This window comes from Saimiri boliviensis, chromosome 3 (assembly GCF_048565385.1).
Source record: "Saimiri boliviensis isolate mSaiBol1 chromosome 3, mSaiBol1.pri, whole genome shotgun sequence".
Taxonomy (NCBI): domain Eukaryota; kingdom Metazoa; phylum Chordata; class Mammalia; order Primates; family Cebidae; genus Saimiri; species Saimiri boliviensis.
This window is the reverse complement of record NC_133451.1, coordinates 8,774,607-8,798,951: the sequence shown is the minus strand read 5'-3', so window position 1 is coordinate 8,798,951 and position 24,345 is coordinate 8,774,607. Positions and strand designations below refer to the sequence as shown.

The 24,345-nt window shown below is 46.5% G+C and overlaps 1 protein-coding gene across 2 annotated transcripts in view; it reads left to right on the top strand.

Moving 5' to 3' along the window:
• Positions 1 to 24,345, top strand: part of SLC2A9 (solute carrier family 2 member 9) — a 238,334-nt gene that overhangs the window by 163,557 nt on the left and 50,432 nt on the right. For both annotated transcript variants that reach the window (XM_074395890.1, XM_003934679.4), the window contains exons 9-10: positions 6,497 to 6,598; positions 9,119 to 9,194. In XM_074395890.1, the coding sequence (XP_074251991.1) occupies positions 6,497 to 6,598; positions 9,119 to 9,194 (178 nt within the window). The remainder of the gene's footprint in view (positions 1 to 6,496; positions 6,599 to 9,118; positions 9,195 to 24,345) is intronic.

The window sequence follows — 24,345 nt, the reverse complement described above, 5'->3', positions numbered from 1 at the left end:
ACCCGCTTGAAAATGAGCAAAATGTCTGAACACATGCTTTACTAAATAAGGTATCTAAAACATCAAAAAGCACCTGAAAAGATGCTCAACACTGTTAGTTGTCAGGGAAATTAAAACTAAAAACCACGGTGAGATACCAGTGTTCACCAAAAGGGTGACAGTCATTTAGCAGGTTGATAACATACCACGTGTTGCCAAGGATGTGGAATAACTGGAGGACTCATCCACCACTGAGAACAACCCCTTCAGAGAACAGGTTAGCAGTTTCCGATAAAGGTTTTACCCATCCAACACAGTCATTCCCCTCATGTGTATTTACCCAAGAGAAGTCAACGCACATGTCTACATGGAGACTCAAATACTAATACTCATCGTGGCTTTATTTCTCAGAGCCGAAAACAGGAAACAGCTATTGAGTCAACAGATGAATGGAGAAACAAAGTTTGGTACATCTATGCAATGGAATACTGATCAGCAATACAAAAGAACTGTTGGTGCATACAGCAAGAAGGAGGAATCTCAAAAGCACTCTAATTAGCAATATGAGATGCTATAAATGACAAATCCAATCCTTGTGCTAGAAAGCGGATCGGAGGTCACTTAGGGTTGGGGGAAGGGACACAAGATAGTTTTGGAAAGTGATGGAAATTTTCAATATCTTAATTGTAATTGTGGTTATAAGGCATATAAATTTGTCAAAACATACCAAACTTTGCGATTCAAATGGGTACATTATATTGAATGAAAATTATACCTTGTTCCTTCTTAAAATCCTAACCAGAACAAAAGTTTCCCATTATTATTTCACCAGAGGCCCCAGCGCTGTGGGGAAGGGCACTAGATGCTGGGTGAATGGCTGCTGAGCTGTTGAGTACCTGAGTGACCCCATGGCTCCAGAGTCCCCGGAGGGGGTTTCCTGGGAGCATCAGGATTCTGACAGTCATCCCCAGCTGACATCAGTAACCTTCAGTCTGCTGTTCATCTGAGTTAATGTCTCCACTCATGATTTTAATGTCAAGTGGAAATACCATGTCGCTCGAATCCCTTCCGACAGGCTGCACTTTAACTGGACTTCAAGCAGGGAGGGAGGAAGAACGGAGCCTGGAGACTGTGTCTGCCCACTAGGATGGGAGGGTGGTTTTTATTCCTTCTTTCTCTTTCAAGGCTGTTTTCCTGGTGTCTTCTTAGACCATCTTTAAAGATCATTTCCAAATCAGGGAGAATGTGTTCAGCTTTTCATTGGCTCAGGTTACTGGTTCATCAAGAGACTTTAGGGAAATGAAACAAAAAGCCACCCAACCCCTTCCAAAGCACTTGAACATCAGCATCATGGTGTAAAAAAATGGTTCTCAACTGACTTCTGTAAGCACACTTTCTGACTCTGAACTTGTGAATGGTGTACTTGGAACTTTAAAAAAAAAAAAAACCTCAAAATACTGAAGACAGTAACTATATATGTTAATTTCAGTGTAACAATGTAACACATGCTGATCTTAGTACAACAGTGTAACACATATTAATTTCATTATAACAATGTAACATGTGCTGATCTCAGTGTGACAATATTTCCCAGCAACTGTGATGCTCTTCCATGGCACGCTCTGTTGTCATTTCAGCGCCAGGTCACTGGATACACTAATGCAACTCCCCTAAGAAGCTTAGGAGACAAAGTTCCTGTGTGTTCCAGTTATGAACAACCTTCGTTCTCAGTGACAGCTTAACTTTGGGCTCTGTCCTGTTAGCCACAAGAAAAGCTGTAACATCCTTAGATTGTACCAAAAACATACTTTACATAGTTATGGAAAATTGCCAATATGTGTATTGGAAATATTTGGTGATAGGAAAAGAATAAAGACATAATACAGGGGACAGAGATTTGTATCCACACACTTCAAACTAAATCTACTTTTTGGTGTTTTTAAGTCAAAAATCCCCATAGAAAATCATGAAAACTGACAGACAAATAAAATAGTAATCATATATTCCCCCAACCAGAGTTAGCCATTATAAACGATTTCTGCATGTATTTTTTCAGGGTGTATTTGCTTAAAATAATATACTTTATGTTATATAACTACATGTTTTAGTATATACAGATACTCTTTTCACCTAAGATTGTACCCTGAGAATTTTTCTCTACCATTTTACAATTCTTTAAATTATGTTAATTTCTACATATTTATTATTTAAATATTCCAGTATTTATTTAACTAATTTAATTGTTGATGGATTTCTAGATTATTTTTATTTCCTCATTAGTATACATAACACACGAATGAAGATCCTCATCCATGCACTTTACCAAACATCTATTTCCTTAAGACAAATGCCCAGAAGCTGATTGACTGAATCCAAGCGTGTGGACGGTTTACAGCTGCACCTGTGTGTGAAACAGCATCTATCCCATTTCCTTCTCTCTGAATAGTTAGCCCCGGGTGACCTTTGATAAATCCCATAATCACTCTTGGCCTCTGATCCTGGGCCCAGATCACTGAGAGTGCTACGCTGAGATTGATATGTGTTGCACTGAGATTAACGTGTTACACTGAGAGTGACATGTGTTGCACTGAGATTAATATGTGTTGCACTGAGAGTGACATGTGTTGCACTGAGATTGACATGTTTTGCACTGAAAGTGACATGTGTTGCACTGAGAGTGACATGTGTTGCACTGAAAGTGGCGTGTTGCACCGAGAGTGACATGTGTTGCAGTGAGAGTGACATGTGTTGCACTGAAAGTGACGTGTTGCACTGAGATTGACATGTGTCGCACTGAGAGTGACATGTGTTGCACTGAGAGTGACGTGTTACACTGAGATTGACATGTGTTGCACTGAGAGTGACATGTGTTGCACTGAGATTAACATGTGTTGCACTGAGAGTGACGTGTTGCACTGAGATTGACATGCGTTGCACTGAGAGTGACATGTGTTGCACTGAGAGTGACGTGTTACACTGAGATTAACATGTGTTGCACTGAGAGTGACATGTGTTGCACTGAGTGACATGTGTTACACTGAGATTGACGTGTGTTGCACTGAGATTGACATGTTGCACTGAAAGTGACATGTGTTGCACTGAGAGTGACATGTGTTGTATTGTTACACTGAAATTAGTATGAGTTACACAGAGATCAGCATAATCTCTCTGGGCGCATAATTTCATAATCTCTCTAAGCTCCTGAGATCTCTGGGCCCTTCCTCCCATCACCTCTCCAGGGGACCCTCTTGGCACTGGGACCCAGCCCTCTCACTCGTGCTGCTCCTGGCATGGCAGCCCCAGCAGTGTCTCCCCTTTGAGGAGACCCAGCTCATGAGGGCCTAGAGGGAAGGGATACTTTAAATGCCGGCCTCTCTCTCTTTCTCTCTCTCTCGCTCCCTCTTTCTCTCCTTCTCTCCCTTCCTCTCTCTTTCTTAGAAGCTGCTGGTCTTTGCTTCCTTCATGACTCTCACTTGGCCTGACTTCCCTTCCCACTTCCCACCAAGTGAAGTTACTGTCCCTCAGCTTTCTCAAAGCTTACTGTCCTCCTCTGCAAATAAGAATCATTCTGCCTACTTATAAAGACACACACAGGCTGGGCATGGTGGCTCACACCTGTAATCCTAGCACTTTGGGAGGCCAAGGTGGGTGAATCACGAGGTCAAGAGTTCGACACCAGCCTGACCAACATGGTGAAACCCTGTCTCTTCTAAAAATATAAAAATTAGCCAGACATGGTGTTGCACGCCTGTAATCCCAACTACTCAGGAGGCTGAATCAGGAGAATCACTAGAACCCAGGAAGCAGAAGTTGCAGTGAGCTGAGATCAAGTCACTGCACTCCAGCCTGGGGTACAGAGCAAGACTCCATCTCAAAAAAATAAAATAAAATAAAATAAGACAGATATTTACTCCCTCCACAAACATTTACACCACACCTGTCAGGTATTCTTCTAGGCTCTGGGGAAGCAAAGATGAAGGTGACTGGCCTTCAAGTGAAGAAAAAGAATCAGAGAGCCAGGAACTTGAAGGGACAGAAAAGTGATCAGTGCCCTTCCTTCTTCGGGTCCAGGAGCTGGACATGCAGGTGGGACACTCGGCTGTTACCAAGTGGTGGCATTGTCTATTTCTAGTTTAATGTCAAGAAAATGTAACCTCACTGCAACCAGAAAAGATTTTGTAGATGACCCCAGCGTTACCGCTTGCCAGCCATGTGACCAGCACTAGTTTCCAAAGCCTCTGTTTTGTTTTTTTTAACCTGTAAAATGGAGCAAATAATAAAACCTACTCAAAGTTATTGTCAGGATTAAACAGGTTGTTGCATGGAAAGTGCTTAATACAATGCCTGGCACATAGTAGATGCTCAGTAAATGATCATTAGCTATTGATATCTAGACTAACTCCGTTAACATCAGAAAAGATGAGAAATTAATACATGAAAGGGTTAATTATCTTGTTCAAGGCCACGCAGCCAGCTACAGGTAAGGGTTGGGGACAGACCCCCACCCCCAGGGCATTCCTTAGTTAAAATCAATAAGATACTTTCTGCCGTTTATTAGCAACCTCTTTTGTTCATGTGTCTATTTCAGACACTGTGAGTTCTTTCCCTTTATCTCACAGCTCCCCTGCAGACAGTATTATCATTCTCATTTTCTGGGTGGGGAACCTGAGGCCTGGACAAGCTGAGTAACCTGTCCCAGGTGCAAAGAAGGCTAAGTGGCCGAGCCAGGACTTGAGCTCAGGTCACCCGTCTTCAGGCTTATGTGCTTCTGGATACCACTGGGCCAAGTTTCCAGGAGGCCAAGTTTAGAGGCTTGAGTCTGCCCTTCCTCCCTAGGCAACAGGAGAAAGGCATTTTTGACCAGAAGTCGTGGATGCTTTTTGAGATACATAGTCATCAGCCAGGCACTTTTACCTCCCAGGCCTCTGACTTTCTGGGCTGGTGCCCACTGGTCCCCTCAATGTTCATGCCTAGGTGACTGAGAGGTCCAAGGTACCAGGCAGCACCACATGGCCAGGTGCTCAGCTGACAACAGGGCTATACCCTTAGATAGGCCGCTGTCACTCGCCCCTCAGTGCCCACTCTGCCAAGCAGAACAACAGTCCATGCTAAGCTTGGGGGAGAATGCCCTTTGCCTAGATGGCTTCTCATCTGCCTCCCTCTAAGGAGCAGGGTATGAGGAAAAGGAATAGGTAGAGGGCACTGGGTCCCTGCAGTTGGACTGCATTGCGGAGAAACCCTGAGGCTTTGGGGCAAGATTGCAACCGTTCGTCTCAGTGCTAAGACTTTCGCACCGTCACCTGAAGCTGGCAGGAGGCATGTGTGCTCTGGCTTCATGGCCTTCAGCAGTATCACCCTTCCCCTTGTCCAAGCCAAATGACTGTCATGATGGGGACCTTACAGCCATCAAACCTTTGCTCCCACTAATCCCCCCAACTGACAAGCTCACCGCATCTCTGCCTGCTACTGCCTCCTGCAGGAAGCCTTACCTGATTGCCTCATTGAGAAAAGCCATGAATTTTGATTCAAACACTCTGGGCTTAATTTCTGGCCCTCTCTCACTTACTTGCTCTATGGTATCTGCTGAGTTATCTCACCTCTCTGACCCTCAGTGTTTTTTGTGTGAAATGGGTGTGAGAGGAGGGTACCTCACATAATCTGAGTACCTAACGTGTATGATGCATGTAGTCTCTTATTTAACACACCCTTCCACTCCAGACACCTTTGTTAAAGGATATTTTGATGCTCTTGTCACAGATAAAGGCCCTGGGGCTTTGAGAAGTGAAGTCATATGACAAAGTTCATACATCTGGAAAGTAGTAAAGCCACAATATAAACCCAGGTTTTCCTGTCTCTGACATTTGGCTACAATTACTCTTTCAGTTATTGGCAGTTGAGGAGCTGTTTCCTGACCAAATGGACGGGGGCCAGCCAGATGGAGGTCAGTGACAGTCCTAGGCTGAGGGAAGCTGGCTTGGAAGACAGAGCTTCAGGGTCTTCCCCAGGGACTCCCCACATCACGTCCACAATGAAATTGACTCCCCCAGAAAAAGGCAGAGTGGACAACAACATGGGCTTCTCTGCCGACTCCCACCCCTGTGCCCCGCTGTGGGTGCCTACCCCCATGAAGCCCACAACATGGAGATACCAAGGAATTGCCTTCCATGTAGGCTGGCTCTGAAGGAGGAGAAGGGCTGTGGTGACCATATGCATCCAGTTCCTTCTCCCAAACTTCCTGTTTGAGGATACCACCCTAGCAAGGAAGATTGGGAGGAAAGATGCTCGTATTAACCCTGCAGGTGCTCAGGACCTGTGACTTTCTCTCCCTCTCTTTTCCCTTTCTCATAAAGAGCATTGCTTCTAGGGCTGTGGCTGTGAAGATGGTGGCCTAGCTGTCTCAGGGTCAAAGGCAGTTTTTAATCACAATGCCATTGCTGGTTCCCAGTGCCACGCTCCCCTGTTGTGGCTAGAAATGGAATAACAGCCTTCTCTCTCTCTCTCTTTTACCCTGGACTAGGGCTTGGTCATTGAGCGCCTGGGACGGAGACCCCTTCTCATTGGTGGCTTTGGACTGATGGCCGTCTTCTTTGGGACCCTCACCATCACACTGACCCTGCAGGTGAGAGGATGTGCTTGTCACACTTGAGGAAGATAAGCACGAAGCTGGCCTCTGGCTTCGTGATTTTGGGGCCTTCGATTTGTGGGTTCATCCTTCTACAGACAAGGCTTGTGATAAAGCTCTCCCCAGGGCATCTCAGCTGCTCGGGGCCTCACGGGGAGGGTTTGGTGAGGGGTCCTTGGACTGGGAGATGAAAGACCTGACTTCTGGTCCTGTCACTCTTGCCAATGAGCTGAGTTATCTTGGGCAAGACACTTTCCCTCTCTGAGCCTCAGTTCACCCATCTACAGAATAGATGAGCTTGCACTAGACAGCCCTAAGATGCCCCTTCCGGCTGTCACCTCCCAGCAAGAGTGCCAGGTGCTGCATAACAGCCACTTCCCCAGCTGTCAAAATTTTACAAATGGTGGCTCTGGAGCGAGACAGCCTGTGTGGACTCTGCTTTTCCTTACTCGTGATGAAACTTCCGCAAGTCAGCTCCTCTCAGGGCCTCATCTCTATGGAACAGTCATTCCTTCCTCCAGGGGTGTTGCGGGATGAAATGAGAACACGCAGAAAGTGCTCGGAACAAGCACTCAGTGGATGTATGTGGAGGAGGAGGGGCGATGAGGTACTTCACCCTTACAGCATTGGTATTTCTTTCTTTTATGGAGATAAGGAAACTGAGGGATAAATGTAAATAAACAAGCTGCCCAAGGTGACACCACCAGAAAGCGGCAGGCTGGGATGCACTGAACATGGACTCAGTGTCTCCATCTCATCTTGGTGCCCTGGGAAGTGCGAAACAAGGTTACGGCAATTGATCGATCTTTGCATTTTTCAAAAATGCATCTGGAAATTGATAGGTGCATGTTTTGATCACCTGTCAAATGTCTTAGTGGCCCAAATGCATCTAGAAAAAGCCACTATTATCATGGTGGCATCCGATGGGTGCCCTTCGAAGAGGTGGGGCTGGCGAGCACGCTGACTGGCAGGAGGTGGAAGTGTTGCCTTCAGAGACAATGTGCCTGCAGACGCAGTTCCTTCCGGACAGGCCCCAGCTGTCCCGAGCCCAGCCATCTTGACAGTCCTCCGAAGTTCTTAGGAAGCCAGCTGGGCAATGCTCCGGGCCATTGTCTTTCTGAAACTTGTGCCGGAAGTTTATAAACAAAGCCTGAAGCCCACGAACCCCACCTAAGCCTCGCTTCACAAGGTTTCGGTGCTGTTCCTGGCTTGGCCCACACTTGTCTCACCCAGTGCCCCACATCTTGCTCCTGGCAGCTCCCCAGGGAGTCTGGTAGTTTCGTCTCCTAAGGCTTTCCTGTGCTTGGCTAGCTTATCCTTGCTTTCTGGACTCAGGAAGCCTTGGACACTCCTGGACACCTCTTTCTGCAGGAAGCCTCCTCTTGCTTCCAAGTCTGGGTGAGGTACCCTCTCCTGTGTTCCCATAAGTCCTAAAGGGGAAAGCTGTGAGATCACTTATCACAGACCATTGACTTTCACTGTTGACACATCTCTCTCTCTGAATAGACAGTGAGTGCGTTCTGTAGGGGAAGGGTCATGCCTGTACCATATCTGCATTTCCCCTTCCATCCCAGTGCCTGGCACCCAGGGCAGCTAAGACCAATCAGCTGCATGAGTGAGTGAGCGACTTGGTACAGAAGCAAGCCTTACAGTGTACAAGAATCCACGAAGCTCTTCTCAACCCCTACAGCTAATAGATTTGGACACAGAACAAGGGGAAGGAAGGAGTTCCCCACTCCTCTGTCTGCCCTCTGTACACCTTGCCCTCCATTCCAGACTGTTTGCAGCTCAACCCCGCATGGTGCCCTTGTGTATGCAGAACCCCCTCCTGGAACCTCTTTCCTTTCCTTTCCCACTGGGATGACTCCGGCTCAGCCTACACAGATAAACGCAGGCTCTTACCTTCCCTTGAGGTCAGCTGGCCTCTCCTGGGGAAGCCCTGGCACCCCCACACACTCAGAACTGGTGACACTGTGTTCTAATGCTCAGCCATCCAGCTGCTAGAGTAGGAGCGATCCCCAAACATCCTTTTGCACCCAGCACCAAGCCGCCCACCCCCCAGATGAGTGACAGCTTCTCCAGACACATTCCATGAAATGAATTAACTCATCTCGCACCTTGCAGGATGGCAGAGGTACAAATACAGTCTTTTGTTTAATAATACAAGAACTGAGACAACTTTTATAAATGTGATAAAGCTGTGAAAATTTCTCATATTGCCTGCTGCAAACTAAGCAGTCAATCAATGTGAGTTATTCATTTATTTACCACTTCCTGTATGCCAGGACTATGTAAAACTCATCACTGGCTTCCTCCGATTTCATCACAGCTATAAAATAAGCAGATGGAATGTCTGAAGGATTGTTGCCATGTTATAGATGCTGAAACTGGGGCTTGGGGACATCAAGTGACCTGTTCAAGGTCACACAGATGAATGGAGGAGGAGCTGAGGTGGGAACTCCAGTCCTCTGGACACACCATCACCTCCTCACCTGACCACCCACTGTTTTCTCCCAGGACCGTGCCCCCTGGGTCCCCTACCTGAGTATCGTGTGCATTCTGGCCATCATCGCCTCCTTCTGCAGTGGGCCAGGTAAGGTGCCTCTCCCTCCTCACTGCCCCGCCCAGGGCTCATGGCATCACCAAGCTGGAGGACTCTCCTCATACAGATGGGGAGCTCAGAGCCCAGAAGAAGCAGAGCCTGATTGGGGATGTGTGGCTGCTGCCTTCCCTTTGGCCTAATTTAATTGTAGCTGAGTGTCTACGGTCTCCTCCACAGAAGGTGAGCAATGTGCTCACCTGAAGATGAGTGGAGGATGACGTCCCACTTCACACTGGTGGGCTCTGAGCCAGAGGCGACCCTGGTTTGTGATGAATCAAAGTCAACCAAGTCACAGTCTGTGCCTGAGCAGTTACAGTCTAGAGTGAAAGATGTGGCAATAATCATGGCCATGTCTAAGACATATTAATCATTGAATTTGTGTTTTACTTGGCTAAGAACTTGACTTGTGTGAACCCATTTAAGGCTCAGGACAGTTCCAGATAAGACAGAGATGGAAGGTGACTTGCATGAGTGAGTAGGTGGAATGGCCTGACTGCTAGGTCCAGGCCCCAACCACCAGCTTACATGGTACCTGTGTGAGTGTGTGACTGGAGTATCGCAGCCTCAGTTTACCCAGGACTCACTTCTAGCTTTGCTATTTATTTCTTAGACATGGGTCAGTAGGAAAGACTTCTCCTCTTTGTTAGCCTCAGTTTCCCCATCTGTACAATGACAAGGATGCAGTGCAAGTGAGGACCCTCCCATCCTTGGCCCTGTGCCCACATCCAGCAGGTGCCTCCAGCAGAGGTCAAGGTCGGACTGAGAAGGTGGGTTCGGGTCAGGGTTTGACACGGCCATGCACTCTCTCCGTGGGATGATGTTCATGGCTCCTCTTTGGTTGTGTTTCTCGGTTGATGAAAACAACACTAAGTTTCTATCGGAACAAAGGGAACTGAACTTCTGTTTCTCCCTTTACATTGCTGATTCTCATTGGCCAACATTCCAGGTTCTATTGCATTCGTGGTGGATGGAACGTGTCCATTCAGGATATCAGGGTGTTATGATAAGATGGCAAGGTGGGCCATGGAATGTTCGAGGAGAGCATCAGGTGCATATACATGCACACAGCACACACACACACACACACACACACAGAGCACACACACAGACACACACACAGACACACCACACACAGACACACACACAGACACAGACACACACACACACACCCACACACACACACACGGTGCTATGAGGGTGGTCAGAACAGCTGCAGGAAAAAGAAGGCACCTCCCAGGCAGGGCAGCAAATGGACAGGATGAACACACAGCACATGCCGTAGTTGACAGTGGCTGCAAGGAGTACATATGTTTGGTTCTCCAGGGCATCTGCATCACCAGCTCACATCCACATCTTCACACCAGTGCTCTGGAGGTGTCCAGCCTGTGGCCTACGCTAGCCTGGGGACACAGGTGAGCAAACCAGACAGAAACAGTGTTTGCTCCGGCTTGCCTCTGGTGTGGAAGTCCCCTCTGAGATGTCAGCTGCTCAGTGAGACCTCTCCTGGCCACTTATTCTAAAACCAGCACACACATGTGTACCATACACACACATACACATGCACACCTACTGTCTGTCTCATCACCCATCATAGCATTGTTCACGGGCACATCTGTTTCCTGCATACTCATTTGTTTAATGCAGGCATAGGAAGCTATTTTTCTGTAAAGGGCCAGGTATAAATACTTTTGCTTCACAGGCCATGCATTCTGTATCACAAGTACTCACTTCTGCCATGGTAGTGCAGACACAGCCATCAATAATGAGCAAACAAATGGACTGCAAGGCTGTGTTCCAATAAAACTTTATTTACAAAAGCAGGCGGTGGGCTGCATGTGGCCTGTGAGCTGCAGTCTATCTTTAATATGTGTCTCCTCCACGCTAGAAATAAGCTCCATGAAAGGACCTAGTGTGTGGTTCATGATCTTATCCTGATAAACTAAACTGTGCTGAAGACATAGTAAAGGCTCCATGAGTGCTTGTTAGAGAGGGAATGAAATAACTGGGCAGAGGGTTGGAAGGGAAGGTGTGTGCTTCTGTGAGCACTGTAACACTGGAGCCTGCCCTGGCAGCAGGGTTTTTCAAAACAAAGCCTTGGAGGAGAGAAGTGAAAACACAAGACCCGTTGCCCTGCAGTATCCCTGAGCTTTAAGGAAGAGGCAGCAGGGGCTTAATGGTATCAAAAATATGAAGGTGGCATTAGCCAATTGTATGGAGCAAAAGGATTAGTTGAGCTAATACCAAGATTCTTTTTAGAGAAAGAACAAAAATAAGGTTTAATTTCATTCAGATCAATTTTTCAAGCCTTTATTGAGCACTTGCTCTGTGCCAACCTGGAGGGAGAGGAGAGCAGGGGGAAGATAAAAAAGAACCAGATTTTTAAAAATGAGATACACGTTTCTTTTTTAAGTTCCAGGATACATGTGTGGAACTCACAGGTTTGTTACAGAGGTAAACATCTGCCATGATGGTTTGCTGTACCTATCGACAGCAGTTAAGGTGTTAAGCCGAGCATGCATTAGCTGTTCTTCCTGATGCTCTCCCTCCATCCACCCCACCCCAGACAGGCCCCAGTGTGCGTTGTTCCCCTCCCTGTGTCCATGTGTTCTCATTATTCAGCTCCCACTTATGAGTGAGATCATACGGTGTTTGGTTTTCTGTTCCTGCATTAGTTTGATGAGGATAATGGCTTCCAGCTTCATCCATGTCCCTGCAAAGGACATGATCTTGTTCCTTCTTATGGCTGCATAGTATTCTGTGATACATATGTACCACATTTTCTTAATCCAGTCTATCATTGATGGGCATCTGGGTTGATTCCATGTCTTTGCTATTGTGAGTAGTGCTGCAATGAGTACATGCATGCATGTGTCTGTATAATAGAATGATTTCTATTTCTTTGGGTATATACCCAGTAATGGGATTGCTGGTATTTCCGAGAACCAGATTTTTAAAACTTTAAAGTCAAAACTGAAGGGTTTGTCTGTTATCACATACATTCTCCCATGCTTTCCTCCATTAAACAAATGCACTGTTACACAGATGGCCAACAGCTTCTTAATCACCAATCCCCCAAAAGATGGTCTTGTATCTTCAAACTTTACTAATTAAAAAAAAATAGATTTCTAGCCAGGGGTAGTGGTAACATGTATCTGTAATCTCAGCTACTCAGGAGACCGAGGTGGAACGCTCACTTGAGCCCAGAAATTTTAGGTTACAGTGAGCTATGATGGCACCACTGCACTCCAGCCAGGGTGCCAGAGAAAAACCCCAGCTCTTTAAAAAAATGTTTTTAAAAATTTTTTAAAAATAACATGTTCCTGAGCAGGTACCTTGAATGATTCACATGTGCACTCTGAATTCTGAGTCACTCTAACAGAATGTATTAGTCAGTATAATGCTAGCTGCCTAACAAGTACGTCTCTGAGTGACAGAGGCTTCACATAACAGAAATTCATTCCCGCTCACAGAACCACCCATGGCTAGTGTCCCAGGTAGATGAGCACAGGCACCCAGTTTCCTTCTGGGTTGTGGCTCTGCTGACCCCGAGGGTCTCTGGTCTACTGCATCCAGTAGTTGGAAAGAAGAGACCGTGCAGAAAGCTTTTTAAGAGCCCTGACCGGGTAACACCCTCTTCTCCACTCGTATTCTAGTGGCGAGAACACGTTCCATGGCCAGCCCTGGATGCAGAGTTGGCACCTTAACACCAGCTTCCCCCAAAGTGCCCAGTCCTGGCCTGCGATTTAGAAGGTTCTCAGGATGTATTCGCATGTGGTTTAATCATGACTCAGACAGAAGGGGCCAGGTAGGCACTAAGCTTTAATGTGTGGACTGGGAGGTGCTGAACCCACAGGGCACCCTTAAAGTGATCGGTTAAACCCAGAAGCAGTGGCTTAGGGCGTCCCAGGCTTGGTCCTGTTCTTTGCCCAGTCCTTACCACACTTACTCCGTTTCCACTCATAATGGCATTCAGGCACTAGCCTTTCTTGAACATCAACTTTCACTTAGACACTGTGCCAGCTGCCTACATATATCACCCCTACTGTGCAAGATGGAATTGCAAATTAGGATTACCACTCCCATCTGCAAATGAATAAACTGAAGTCCAGAGGGTTAGGGGCTCCCCTGATAAACTAGTAAGTGTTGGAACTAGGATTTGAACCCAAGTATTAAAAATCTATGCTCTTTTCATTCTACAACAAAGCATAAGAATCTACCTCTAGGCACTACCCTTGGCTCTCCATAGCACATTCTTATCTGTCCCCAAATCCAGTCTCTGATAATAACTTTTATTGAGCACTTACTCTATTCCAGGTCCTGTTCTAAGTGCTTTAATTTTCACAAAAATAGTGGGTGAATATAAGACAACATAGTCAGATTTTCAAATCTGTGTGTGTGTGTATGTGTGTGTATGTCTATGTGTGTGTGTATGTGTATGTGTACGTGTGTGCCTGTGTGTATGTGTGTGTGCATGTGTACACATGTGTGTATGTGTGTACGTGTGTGTATGTGTCTGTGTGTGTATGTGTACATGTGTGTGCCTGTGTGTGTATCTGTGTACATGTGTGTGCCTGTGTGTGTATGTGTGTGTGCATGTGTATACATGTGTGTGTGTGTATGTGTGTGTGTGTGTGTGTGTGTGTGAAGCCATCTCCCCATTCTTCTTTGCCATATTACAATGCAGAGTAGTCCAGATTTAACATATGAGATCTCTAAAAAGGACATGCATGCATCACTTCCATCAAAGAAGCTATTTTCTGCATTTTATACACAGTTAATTTTTTCTTCTGACACTGACATTTTCCAGCAAGCTAGCCCCATAGCTATACCTCCCAATCTAAGTAGACCAGGTATAGCCCACTGAAAGCCTTGCGTATATAAGGACTCTCCCTTATCATTCTGCTAATAAATCCTGTAATGAGGTTGGTGCGGGAAGTTTATGTGAAGAATGGATAAGGCCATTTATTTCCCTGGTTTCTGTCTGTCTGCCCTAGAGGATAGAAAATGGTTTATAGATCAGCTGCTAAATCCTTCCTTCCCAAACTAATTTTTTCCCATTTTATAGATGAAAAAAACAAAGTTTAGATTGATCAAATAATTTTTCCCAAATCACATAGCTAAGAGGCAAATACCGAATTTAAATCTTCATCATCTTGTTCTAGAACCTTAGCTATTTGCTAAAGATAAATTTTGAAATTGACTTGGAAGGTTAAAAACTATTCCAAGGAGAAATGGCCTAGACAGAATTGAGGATAACAGAAGAAGTCGTCTGTTTTTATCTTCTCAGGAAGGGATTACTTTTTTTTTTTTTTTTTTTTTTTTTTTTGAGATAGAGTCTTGCTCTGTCACCAGGCTGGAGTACAGTAGCATAATCTTGGCTCACTGCAACCTCTGCCTCCTGGGTTTAAGGAATTCTCCTACCTTAGTAGCTGGGACTACAGGTGTTTACCACCATGTCCTAAGTAGCTGGGACTACAGGTGTTTGCCACCATGTCCAGCTAATTTATTTTTTGTATTTTAGTAAAGACAGGGTTTCACCATATTGGTCAGAATGGTCTCAATCTCCTGGCCTCGTGATCTGCCCGCCTCAGCCTCCCAAAGTGCTGGGATTTCAGGCGTGAGCCACCGGTCCTGGCCAGGGTTCCTCTTGATCTCAGAGAAATCAGTCCTGTTTGTGTTTACATGGAAAAAAATCATTTTGTCATTTGTATCTAGTAGTCAGATCAGCTTGGCTGAGGATGAATTAAAACCATGTTGATTTTCATGGTTTCATCCTTTCCTGCTTCGGGTATTATCTCAATGCAGAGGCCAAGAACAATCTTTGGTCTTTGTCTCTTAAGTTCAAAGACAACTAAATCATAGCACTCAGTGTTGAAATGAAGTCTGTGCTGACACATGCAGACCTCTACAATGAACTAAGGCAGAACACAACGTGAGAATGACTTCAGAGCTGGAGGGAGATCATCTGGCAGATGAGGAAACATTCCAGGGGCTCAGATGAACTAGAACTAAGGCATCCCAAGTTTGAGAAAGACCATGACGATTTTCTAGTTCAGTCATTTATCAGAAGCTTAAGTCCTAGTCATGGTCTCCCTGCCAGGAATTCCTTCAGCCACGGCTTGATTGCGTCTATTGACAGGGAACTCACTATTGCACAAAACAGGCAATTCAGTAGTCTACAGGTCAGATTTTGGTCCCTGGCCTATTTTGTATGATCCATGAGAAAAGAATAGCTTTTGCATTTTAAAAAGGGAGAAGAAAGGATGCATGCCAGGGAATGTGGCCTAAAAGTCTAATAGATTTTCTTTCTAACTTTTTATTTTGAAAATTTGTCAACCCCTGCTATAGTTTCTTAGCTCTGAAATTTGGAACTTGGGAGAGTGAGCTAGCTTGTGAGGTAGGGAAGGAGGAATTTCCAGACAGTGAAAGCAGCCACTGCCGGAATATAGAAAGAAGTTCATGTCGAAGAAACCTTAAATAAATAAACCACCAGGGCCAGAACAGGGGTGCTCAAACATTGCGCAGTCACCTGGGAAGCTTTTAAAGCACTGGGGCTCAGGCTACACTGAAGACCAACCAAGCCACCATCTTAGAAGGGTAGGGCCCAGGCTTGGCATCTTCTAACACTGCATGATTCCAAGGCGCAGCCAAGTGTAAGAACCACTGGGCTAGAGCAGTTTTTAAAACCTGGCTATATTGCCATCACCTGGAGGCTTACAAAGAAAACCACAGCAAACACCGATATTCAGTCCTCATCTGATGACAGCTAAGTGCCCATCAAGAACCACGGCCCAGAGTGCAGGGTGAGACACAGAGAAGAGTCAGGAGATAAGCTAGAAGCAGAACTCAGAGGGTCTTGGATGTTGCACTAAGGATTTGCAGTTTTGTGGGACTCACTAGAGATCTGTTGGGGAATCGTGTGCATGAGCTTCACAAGGCAGATCTATAGTGAGAAGAAACTACAGGCAGAGGCACCAGCCAGGGGCCCGGAGCAGCCAGCCCACAGCAGTTATCTGGGACAGTGCCACCCCTGCAAATTGTCCTGTGGGCATTGCCACTATGATAAGTGCAGGTCATGAGGGCAAGAAAGCCATATGTTTCATGGTATGACTTAGTGCTTCTCGAGTTATCTTTTTTCATAACAGCTATCTTCCCAGAAGAAACAGTAAATGTTGGCATTATATCCAAGTGAAAAGGCCGGCCTTCCTCCCCACCCATTTATACAAATAAGACAGATTGGACTCATCCACAAATCTGCCTGAAGTTCTTCGCTAACCAAAACCACAAAGCTTTGCCTTCTCTGTTTTATTCCCAAGCCCTCCCAAGCCTTCTTGCAATGATCCTGATTCTGTTCCAAGCGTTTGCATATGTGGTTTTCTTTTGACTGTAGAACATGCTACATTTCCAGGCTTTCAATGCTGGGTTCCCCATCAGGGTCTTTGGGACTCCCTGGAGGGAAGGCCACCTGCACCTCCCAATCCCAGATCTCCTGTCAGCCCCTGCCCTCTGCTTCCCCAATCCACCATCAACACCCTGTGTTGACCCAGCAGCTGGGCCTCGCTGGCTAGCAATGACTTTAGTCACAAGATTGATCAGGGCTGAGAAGCTTCATTTAAACTCACATTGACAGTGTACAGTTTAAGGCCAAAGGGAACTTAACAGTCTAAAGAAAGCTGCCACTTAGACTGTGAGATCATCTGGCATCCTCTGAAGTGGACAGGGAAGAGCAAGTCCCCAGAGGAGCCACCCAGGGAAAGTGTAGCAGGGAGATGCTGAGAGCTGAATGGTGGGGAGACTCACTGGCCTGCTCTCCATGATTAAAGAAGAGGATGGATCTCCCAGGAGAGGGCCAGGAGGCCACCCGAGGCAGCTTCTGTGAGGAACAGCTCAATGTGAGAAGACTTGACAAGGAGTTGAAATTAGGTGAGAGGAAAGAAAGAAAACAAGACAGGCAGTTTCCTGCAGCATATTTTATTTGTGTGCATAACCCCAAGGCAGTGGCAGAGAAGTCTAATAAATGAGGCAAATTAAAAGAGCTTCACCTTATAAGAAAAGAAGATCATTGCCCAAATGTGTCAATTCCAGTTTAACGGATCTTATGATGCCCTGATTCTGTGCTCGGCACCAAGTTAAGTCCTCTATGGGGAGTTTGTGTTTAAGCAGGGTGGATGGATGCAAACAAGCTGGAGAGGCAAGGCCGCTATCAAGGTGCAAATTGAGGTCTGAGGACCCCCGAGGGTACAGCGGTCCTGATGGAAGATGCCTTACTCAGTGCATACCTTGTGTGGAAAAAGGACCCCTCTGTTTATCACGCTGATTTCACCTGGAAAGACCGAAGGGGTGTACTAACATTTGAAGGGACCCACGTGGTTAGCTCTGCCTGCCCTGCCTGCCCCTCCCTGTCTACCCCACATTCTCCCTGCACTGCAGCCACCTGGAGTCGCAGGCAGCTGCCCCCCTACCCCCACCCACGCTTCACGGTTCCAGCCTTTGCATGTGCTATTTCCACTCGCAACACCACCCTTTTTCATCCTCAAATGGTACGGCTTCTCATCTTTAAAAAGTCAGCTTGCCGGGCGCGGTGGCTCAAGCCTATAATCCCAGCACTTTGGGAGGCCGAGGCGGGTGGATCATGAGGTCAAGGGATCGAGACCATCCCGGTCAAAATGGTGAAACCCCATCTCTACTAAAAATACAAAAAAAAATTAGCTGGGCATGGTGGCACGTGCCTGTAATCCCAGCTACTCAGGAGGCTGAGGCAGGAGAATTGCCTGAACCCAGGAGGCGGAGGTTGTGGTGAGCTGAGATCACGCCATTGCACTCCAGCCTGGGTAACAAGAGCGAAACTCCGTCTCAAAAAAAAAAAAAAAAAAAAAAGTCAGCTCATGCTGCATCTTGAGGCTTTTTTAGAAACAGACAGACAGCCCTTCTGGGCTCCCACAGCCCCTGGATTAACTCCTGGTGTATCCCCACCACCCCTATTACAATGGCCATGGTTGATGAGTTCTCCTAATGTCAGGGACTGCTTCAAAGACAAGAACCTTGTTTCCATCACCTGTCTCCAAACACACAGCCTGACAACGGGTGAGCACTCAATACATGATTGTCTTTTTCATGGATTCATTCAAAACATACTCATTGAGTTTCTACTGTGTGATATGTGGTGTTTTCTACCACCACACCTCACACCAAATGTGTGTGTGTATTTTGACACCAAATACATGTCCTTTTTCTACCACCTCTCCGATTTGTCTCCACCAACAGCTGAGTGTCCAACAATTCAACTCAATTCTGACACTGACTACCCAGAGTGAGCACAGATCCTACAAGGCAAAGGGATCAGTCCCACAAGACTGCCCCTCACTTCAGACACCAGCCAAAACTAGAGTCCCTGGGAGCTGGCATTTCCACCCTGCTGACTACAAATTTAAGGGTTCCCAAGACTACCCTCAGGTTTGATAATTTGCTAGCATGACTCTCCGAACTCAGAAAAGTGCTCTACTTACAATTACAGCTTTATTATAGAGGCTACAACTCAGAAATAGTCAAGTAGAAAAGAGGCATAGAGAAGATAGGAGGGTATGGAGCTTTCATGCCCTCTCTGGGTACACCACCCTCCCAGCACTTCAATGTGTTTACCAACTGTGAAGCTCCCCAACCCTGTCATTTAGAGGTTTTTATGGAGGCTCCATTCTATAGGCATGATGGATTCCACCATTGGCCACTGGTGACTGAACTCAGCCTGCAGCCCCTCTCCCTTCCGTGGAGGCTGGAAGATAGAGATGAAGGTTTAACCCTCCAAGCATGGCCAGTGCTGCCTTGAAACCATCTAATGGCCACCTGAGTCACCACATTAGTAGTTCATTATAAATGACAAAAGCCACTCCTGTTACTCCAGAATCCCAAAGCTTTTAGGAATTCCGGGCCAGAAACCAGGGACAAAAATCAAATACACATATTGCCATTTTATATTTGTGTATGTATTATGTCACAGTGCCAGCCCTGGGCTGGGAGCTGGAGATAAAAGGATGAACAAGACAGCGTCTCTATACCCATAGAGGAAGAGGAGAGGCCAGGGACAAGGTGAGAATGACCACGATAGACATTCTCACCTCATCTCTGGCCTGGCACCGTGGAGCCCTTATGCAGCTGGCCATAGAGGCTCACTGAGGGGTGAAGGAGGAAAGGGGCTGGTGCTCTCAACTGCATTGGCTGCTGGTCCCAGCTGACCCCGAGGGGGATATCTTCCTGCAGATGAGGTTAAGAATCCCAGCCAGGCTCTTAGGATTGCACAGAGCAGGTGTCCCCCAACAGGAGCCTGGTGAGTGAAGGCTGTGTTCAGCAGACCCAGGAGAAGAGCCCGGCACAGGAAGATGGGAAAGGCATCAGATGACATAGAGTCAAAGCCACGCTCTTGTGCAACATTATCTCAAGGGCAGGCCTGCACCTGCAACATTTGGAAAAAAGGAAGCATGAAACATCCTGGCCCTGCCTGACAAGTGAAAGGGCTCAGTCCTTTAACTGAGTCCTTAAACTCAGTCTTGTCACTCCTCCTACCCTGAAGGAGCCCACAGAAGAGTGAGACCTGGGGATGAATAATTACTGTTTACTGGAGTTACAAGAGGCAGGAGAGGGAAAAGGGAAGGAACTCGTGTGTCAAATGCCTGGTCTTCATCCAAACATTGTTCCCACGTGATCCCTTTCAATTCTCTCATGCCTGCAAGGTTGAACCCATGATCTCAAAGGTGATAAGGTGGAGTCCAGACTCAACCCTGGCTATGTCTGCCTCTGAATCTCATGCCAGGGGGCAGGCGCCACTCCAAATTGGGTGGGAGGGCTCTGTGCACCAGCCTGCACTGCCCGGAGAGGGCGTTTGGCCCCCAGATAGCAAGGTCTCAGCTGCCTAGCATGGGGTGCTTAGGCAGGCACAGGCACCTTCTTTCTTGTTGAGTGAATAAACAAGTAAATGAACCAATAATAAATAAAAGAAAGAACCCTACCCATGACCTTGGCCTCCCCTCAATTGCATTAAGTATCCCAGAACTTCAGGGGGAGTCAAATCAGATGATTCCTTTCCCCTCAGAAGTTAGGAAATTGTAGGCCAGGTGCAGTAGCTCACGGGCAGCTCATGCCTGTAATCCAGCTCTTGGGAGGCCAAGGTGGGTGGATCACAAGGTTAGGAGTTTGAGACCAGCCTGATCAACATGGTGCAACCCCATCTCTACTAAAAATACCAAAATTAGCCAGGGGTGGTGGTGCGCACCTGTAATCCCAGCTACTCTGGAGGCAGAGGCAGGAGAATCGCTTAAATCTGGGAGGCAGAGGTTGCAGTGAGCCAAGATCATACCACTGCACTCAAGCCTGGGCAACGGAGGGACACTCTGTCTCAAAAAAGAAAAAAAAAAAGGAAATTGTGGGCAAAGAAGAATGACAAATTACTTTCTAACTTTCCTGGCCAAGCAGAAAGTATTGGATAGAAGAAATAAATAGATATACATTAAAATAACTAGAGCTGTAAGTTAAGAGACATATGACACCAAATTGGTAGTCATAATTTTTGAAAAATTGTTTAATGAAAATTAAATGGAAATGTCTCACAAACCTAGACTTAAAAATAAGTAGCGGCCATTGTTCAGAACGCATCAACCTCTCTAAAATGAATTTATACAGAAGGTGAGATTTAACTCCAGCGTTGAGACAGTCCCTGTCTAGAAACAAAGACCCAGACTCCATGCCCATGACCACACAGGCTTTTGGGGAAGGAACTGACAAGATGAGCTATGTGAAACTACCCTGTGAACTCTAAACTATTATATAAATGTGAAATTTCATCAAGGTCCAGCAGGAATCAGGAGACACAGTCAGGAGGGGTTTTGTTGTTGTTTTTAGAGACAGGGTCTCACTTTGTCACCCAGGCTGAAGTGCAATGGTGTGATCATGACTCACTGCAGCCTCCACCTCCTGGACCCAGGCTATCCTCCCACCTCAGCCTCCTGAGTAGCTGGAACAGTGCATGCCACCATGCCTGGCTAATTTTTTTAAAATTTTTTGTGGAGATAGAGTCTTGCTGTGTTTCCCAAGCTGGTCTGGAATTCCTGGGCTCAAGTTATCCTCTCACCTTGGCCTCCCAAAGGGCTGAGATTACAGGCAAGCACCGCCAGGATTTTAAAAGCAGTTGCATGAATGGGCTACTTATAGCCCTGTGGGCAGGGTTAGGGAACCAGGGAGAGATGGAGGCCAACGAACCCTGGGACAAACAACAATGGGAAGCTGCCACCACCACCTGTGGGGTCAACTAATTTTCGTTAAATGTCTTCCTAACGATAGAATTTAAACACAAAGAAGTAAGATTTCATTAGGTTGGCCTAAGCTTTTGCAGCTCCACAAACCATTGTGGTATTTAAGATTTCTTGCCACCTCCCAAGAATCAATTCTCACCCCTGTCGACAATGCATGGTAGAAATTCATTTCCACTTTTATCAAAAACTATTTTGAGATTCTGAGAACCAAACAGGCAAATTCAGCCATGTGATGTGCTCTTGCCTCTAGCTTTCCTGGGTGCCCCATGTCAGCCCCCACACTCTGATGTCCTTTTACAGGGCAATGCCTGGTGCCAATGGAGGTTGAGTCAATGACACTGTAATTAGTCCTTCAGCCCTGGGAGCACAAAGAGGAATAAGAAAGGTCCCAACCATGAGCTTCGAGTTCAGTTTCCAAGTAAAGATGAAGAGGTGGTCATTGGCTCTGTCACTGCAGGGAGAAGGGGAGGTGGGTAGAGGAAGTTGAGACTCAGAGAGGTTAAGAACTTTACCTGGATCACACAGCAATGAACCAGAATTCCACTTCCTATCAGTTTTATTCCAGAGCCTGAGTCCTTAAGGTCTACAACAGGCAACTAAGCTAAGGCAGGTCCCAGGCACTAAGGGAGCACAGAGGAGATGTGCGTCTGGGCGAATGGGCATCCGATTACCGAGAGGAGGTACAACTTAGACTGACTTCTAAATATTGAGTCAGAGCAAGCAGAGCCACCAAGTATGGGTTCTCAGGGTGTGCACTGCACAAGAAGCCATTTCTAAAACAGCATGCCCTCTTAGATAACACTAACATCTGAGAACGTGGGTGCCGATGTGGAGACATGAGGTCTCTCAGCCAGGTTCTGACACAATAGTGCTGCACTGTCTCTTACATCAACCCACAGGCAAAACAGTCGTGCACACAGCTGGGAATACATGGTGTCCACATACACTGGTTCACACACGTGCACATACACACATGTGCACTCCACTCTCCAGGTGTCCTCTGAGCTTCCTTTCTAGCCCACTCTCAGAGGCCTGATTCTCATCCTCTGCACGGTTCCAAAACTGGCACAGGTATTCCACTTTGTGGGAAGAGCACAGAGCCTAGATGTATGCTGGCTCATGGGTGGGGCAAACAGACAGCCTTGGGGGCACACATCCACAGGGCTGCTGCCATCAGATATGGCATCTGGAGAACTTCCCTGGCCTGTGCCAGGCCACAGGGTGTGATTCTTCTGTTTATTCAGTAAGGCACTAACTTGTAAAATATTTTATTTGAGAAAGGGGCACATTTTTTTAAATTAGCAAAAGTGCCATTTGGGTTAGAAGTGGCCCTGGAGGTGGCCAGCTAAAGGGAAAAGGAGGAACATCTGAGTAGAGGACAAACATCAGAGAGGGGGTGTGCTAATGGAAGCCTAGGACACATGTATAACTGAAGAGAAGATCTGGAGTAAAGGGGCCTCAGGGACATGAGGATGTGGGGAAAGTGGTGGCCAGATCACTGTGGGACTCACAGGCTGAAATCGCTAGACTTTGTCCTTGTGGAAGTGAGCAGCCACCAAAGAGTTTTGAGCTGGGACATGGCATTGTCAGACTCTTGTTTAAAAGGTCTGCAGAGGGAATAAACCAGAGGTAAAATGTGGAATATGGGAGAGGCTTGGTAAGAGTGAATTAAGGAAGATCACTAAGGACTTTTTATCAGTTAGCTATCACTGTGTAACAAATAGCCCCCAAGCCTCGTGGATTAAGCAACAACCAGTTATTATTGCTCCCAAGACTGCGTCAATGTGGCAGTTTTGCTCTTCTGGTCCAGGCTTTCTTGATCTCTGCTAGATGATTTCCTCCTGTCTACATCCAGCTGGCAGGTCATCTGAGCACCAGCTAGTCCAAGGTGGCCTTACTCACTGGTCTGGCATTGAGAAGGGTGGCTTGACCCATGTCCATCACTATCCCACAGGCTAGACCAGGTTTGTTTATACGATGGTAGCACAGTTGCAAGGGAAGAAGGGGAAGTGTGCAAAACTGCCTGAGCCCTGGGCTTGGAACTCCACACCATTTCTGCTGCATTTTATCGGCCAAAGCAAGTCACAAAGCCAGCCCAGAATCAAGGGATGGAGAAAGACTTTACCTGCCAGGGAAGGGGCTGCAAAGAACTGTGGCTTCTACAAGTGCCCGGAGGTAGTCTGGAATAGGCAAGAGATGACAATTATGGGCTTTCCTCACTTACCCCATTCCACAAGCAGTCACTGAGTACCGACTAGAAAGTGGGCCTCCTTCTAGGCCTGGAGATGCAATGGAAAAGCAAACACACAAAGAAACACATTCACGTGCACACGCACACGCACACGCACACGCACACACACGCACACACACACACACACACACACACACACGGTCTCTGCCCTTGGGGATCTTACCTTCAATAACAGTCATGAGCCAGGGTCCCCCCTGGGAACATGTGGTACACTCAAACTGGGATATTTTGAGGAATGTTCAATAAGGACCCAAATCGCTGTGGTGCAGGAATGCCACGGGGGAATGTGGAAGACCTTGACGATTCTAGCAGTCTCAACATGTGATGGTCATTTCCAAGGGCCCACCTCTCCAGCTATGAGCCATGAAGAAAACACAGCAACTTAATGGAAGTTAATTCATCGAAAGTCAATGCACTGAATGGTCACATTGCTGAAAGTCAAATCATAGAGAAACACAATTTGCTGGATTTACCTTATCTCTTATAACTATTTATGAAGAATGTACACTATTGTGCTTAGAATGGAATAGTTCTGACAACTTTGACTGGTTTCTAAGTTTTTCGCTATGTCTGCATAGTGAATTCTGTAGAA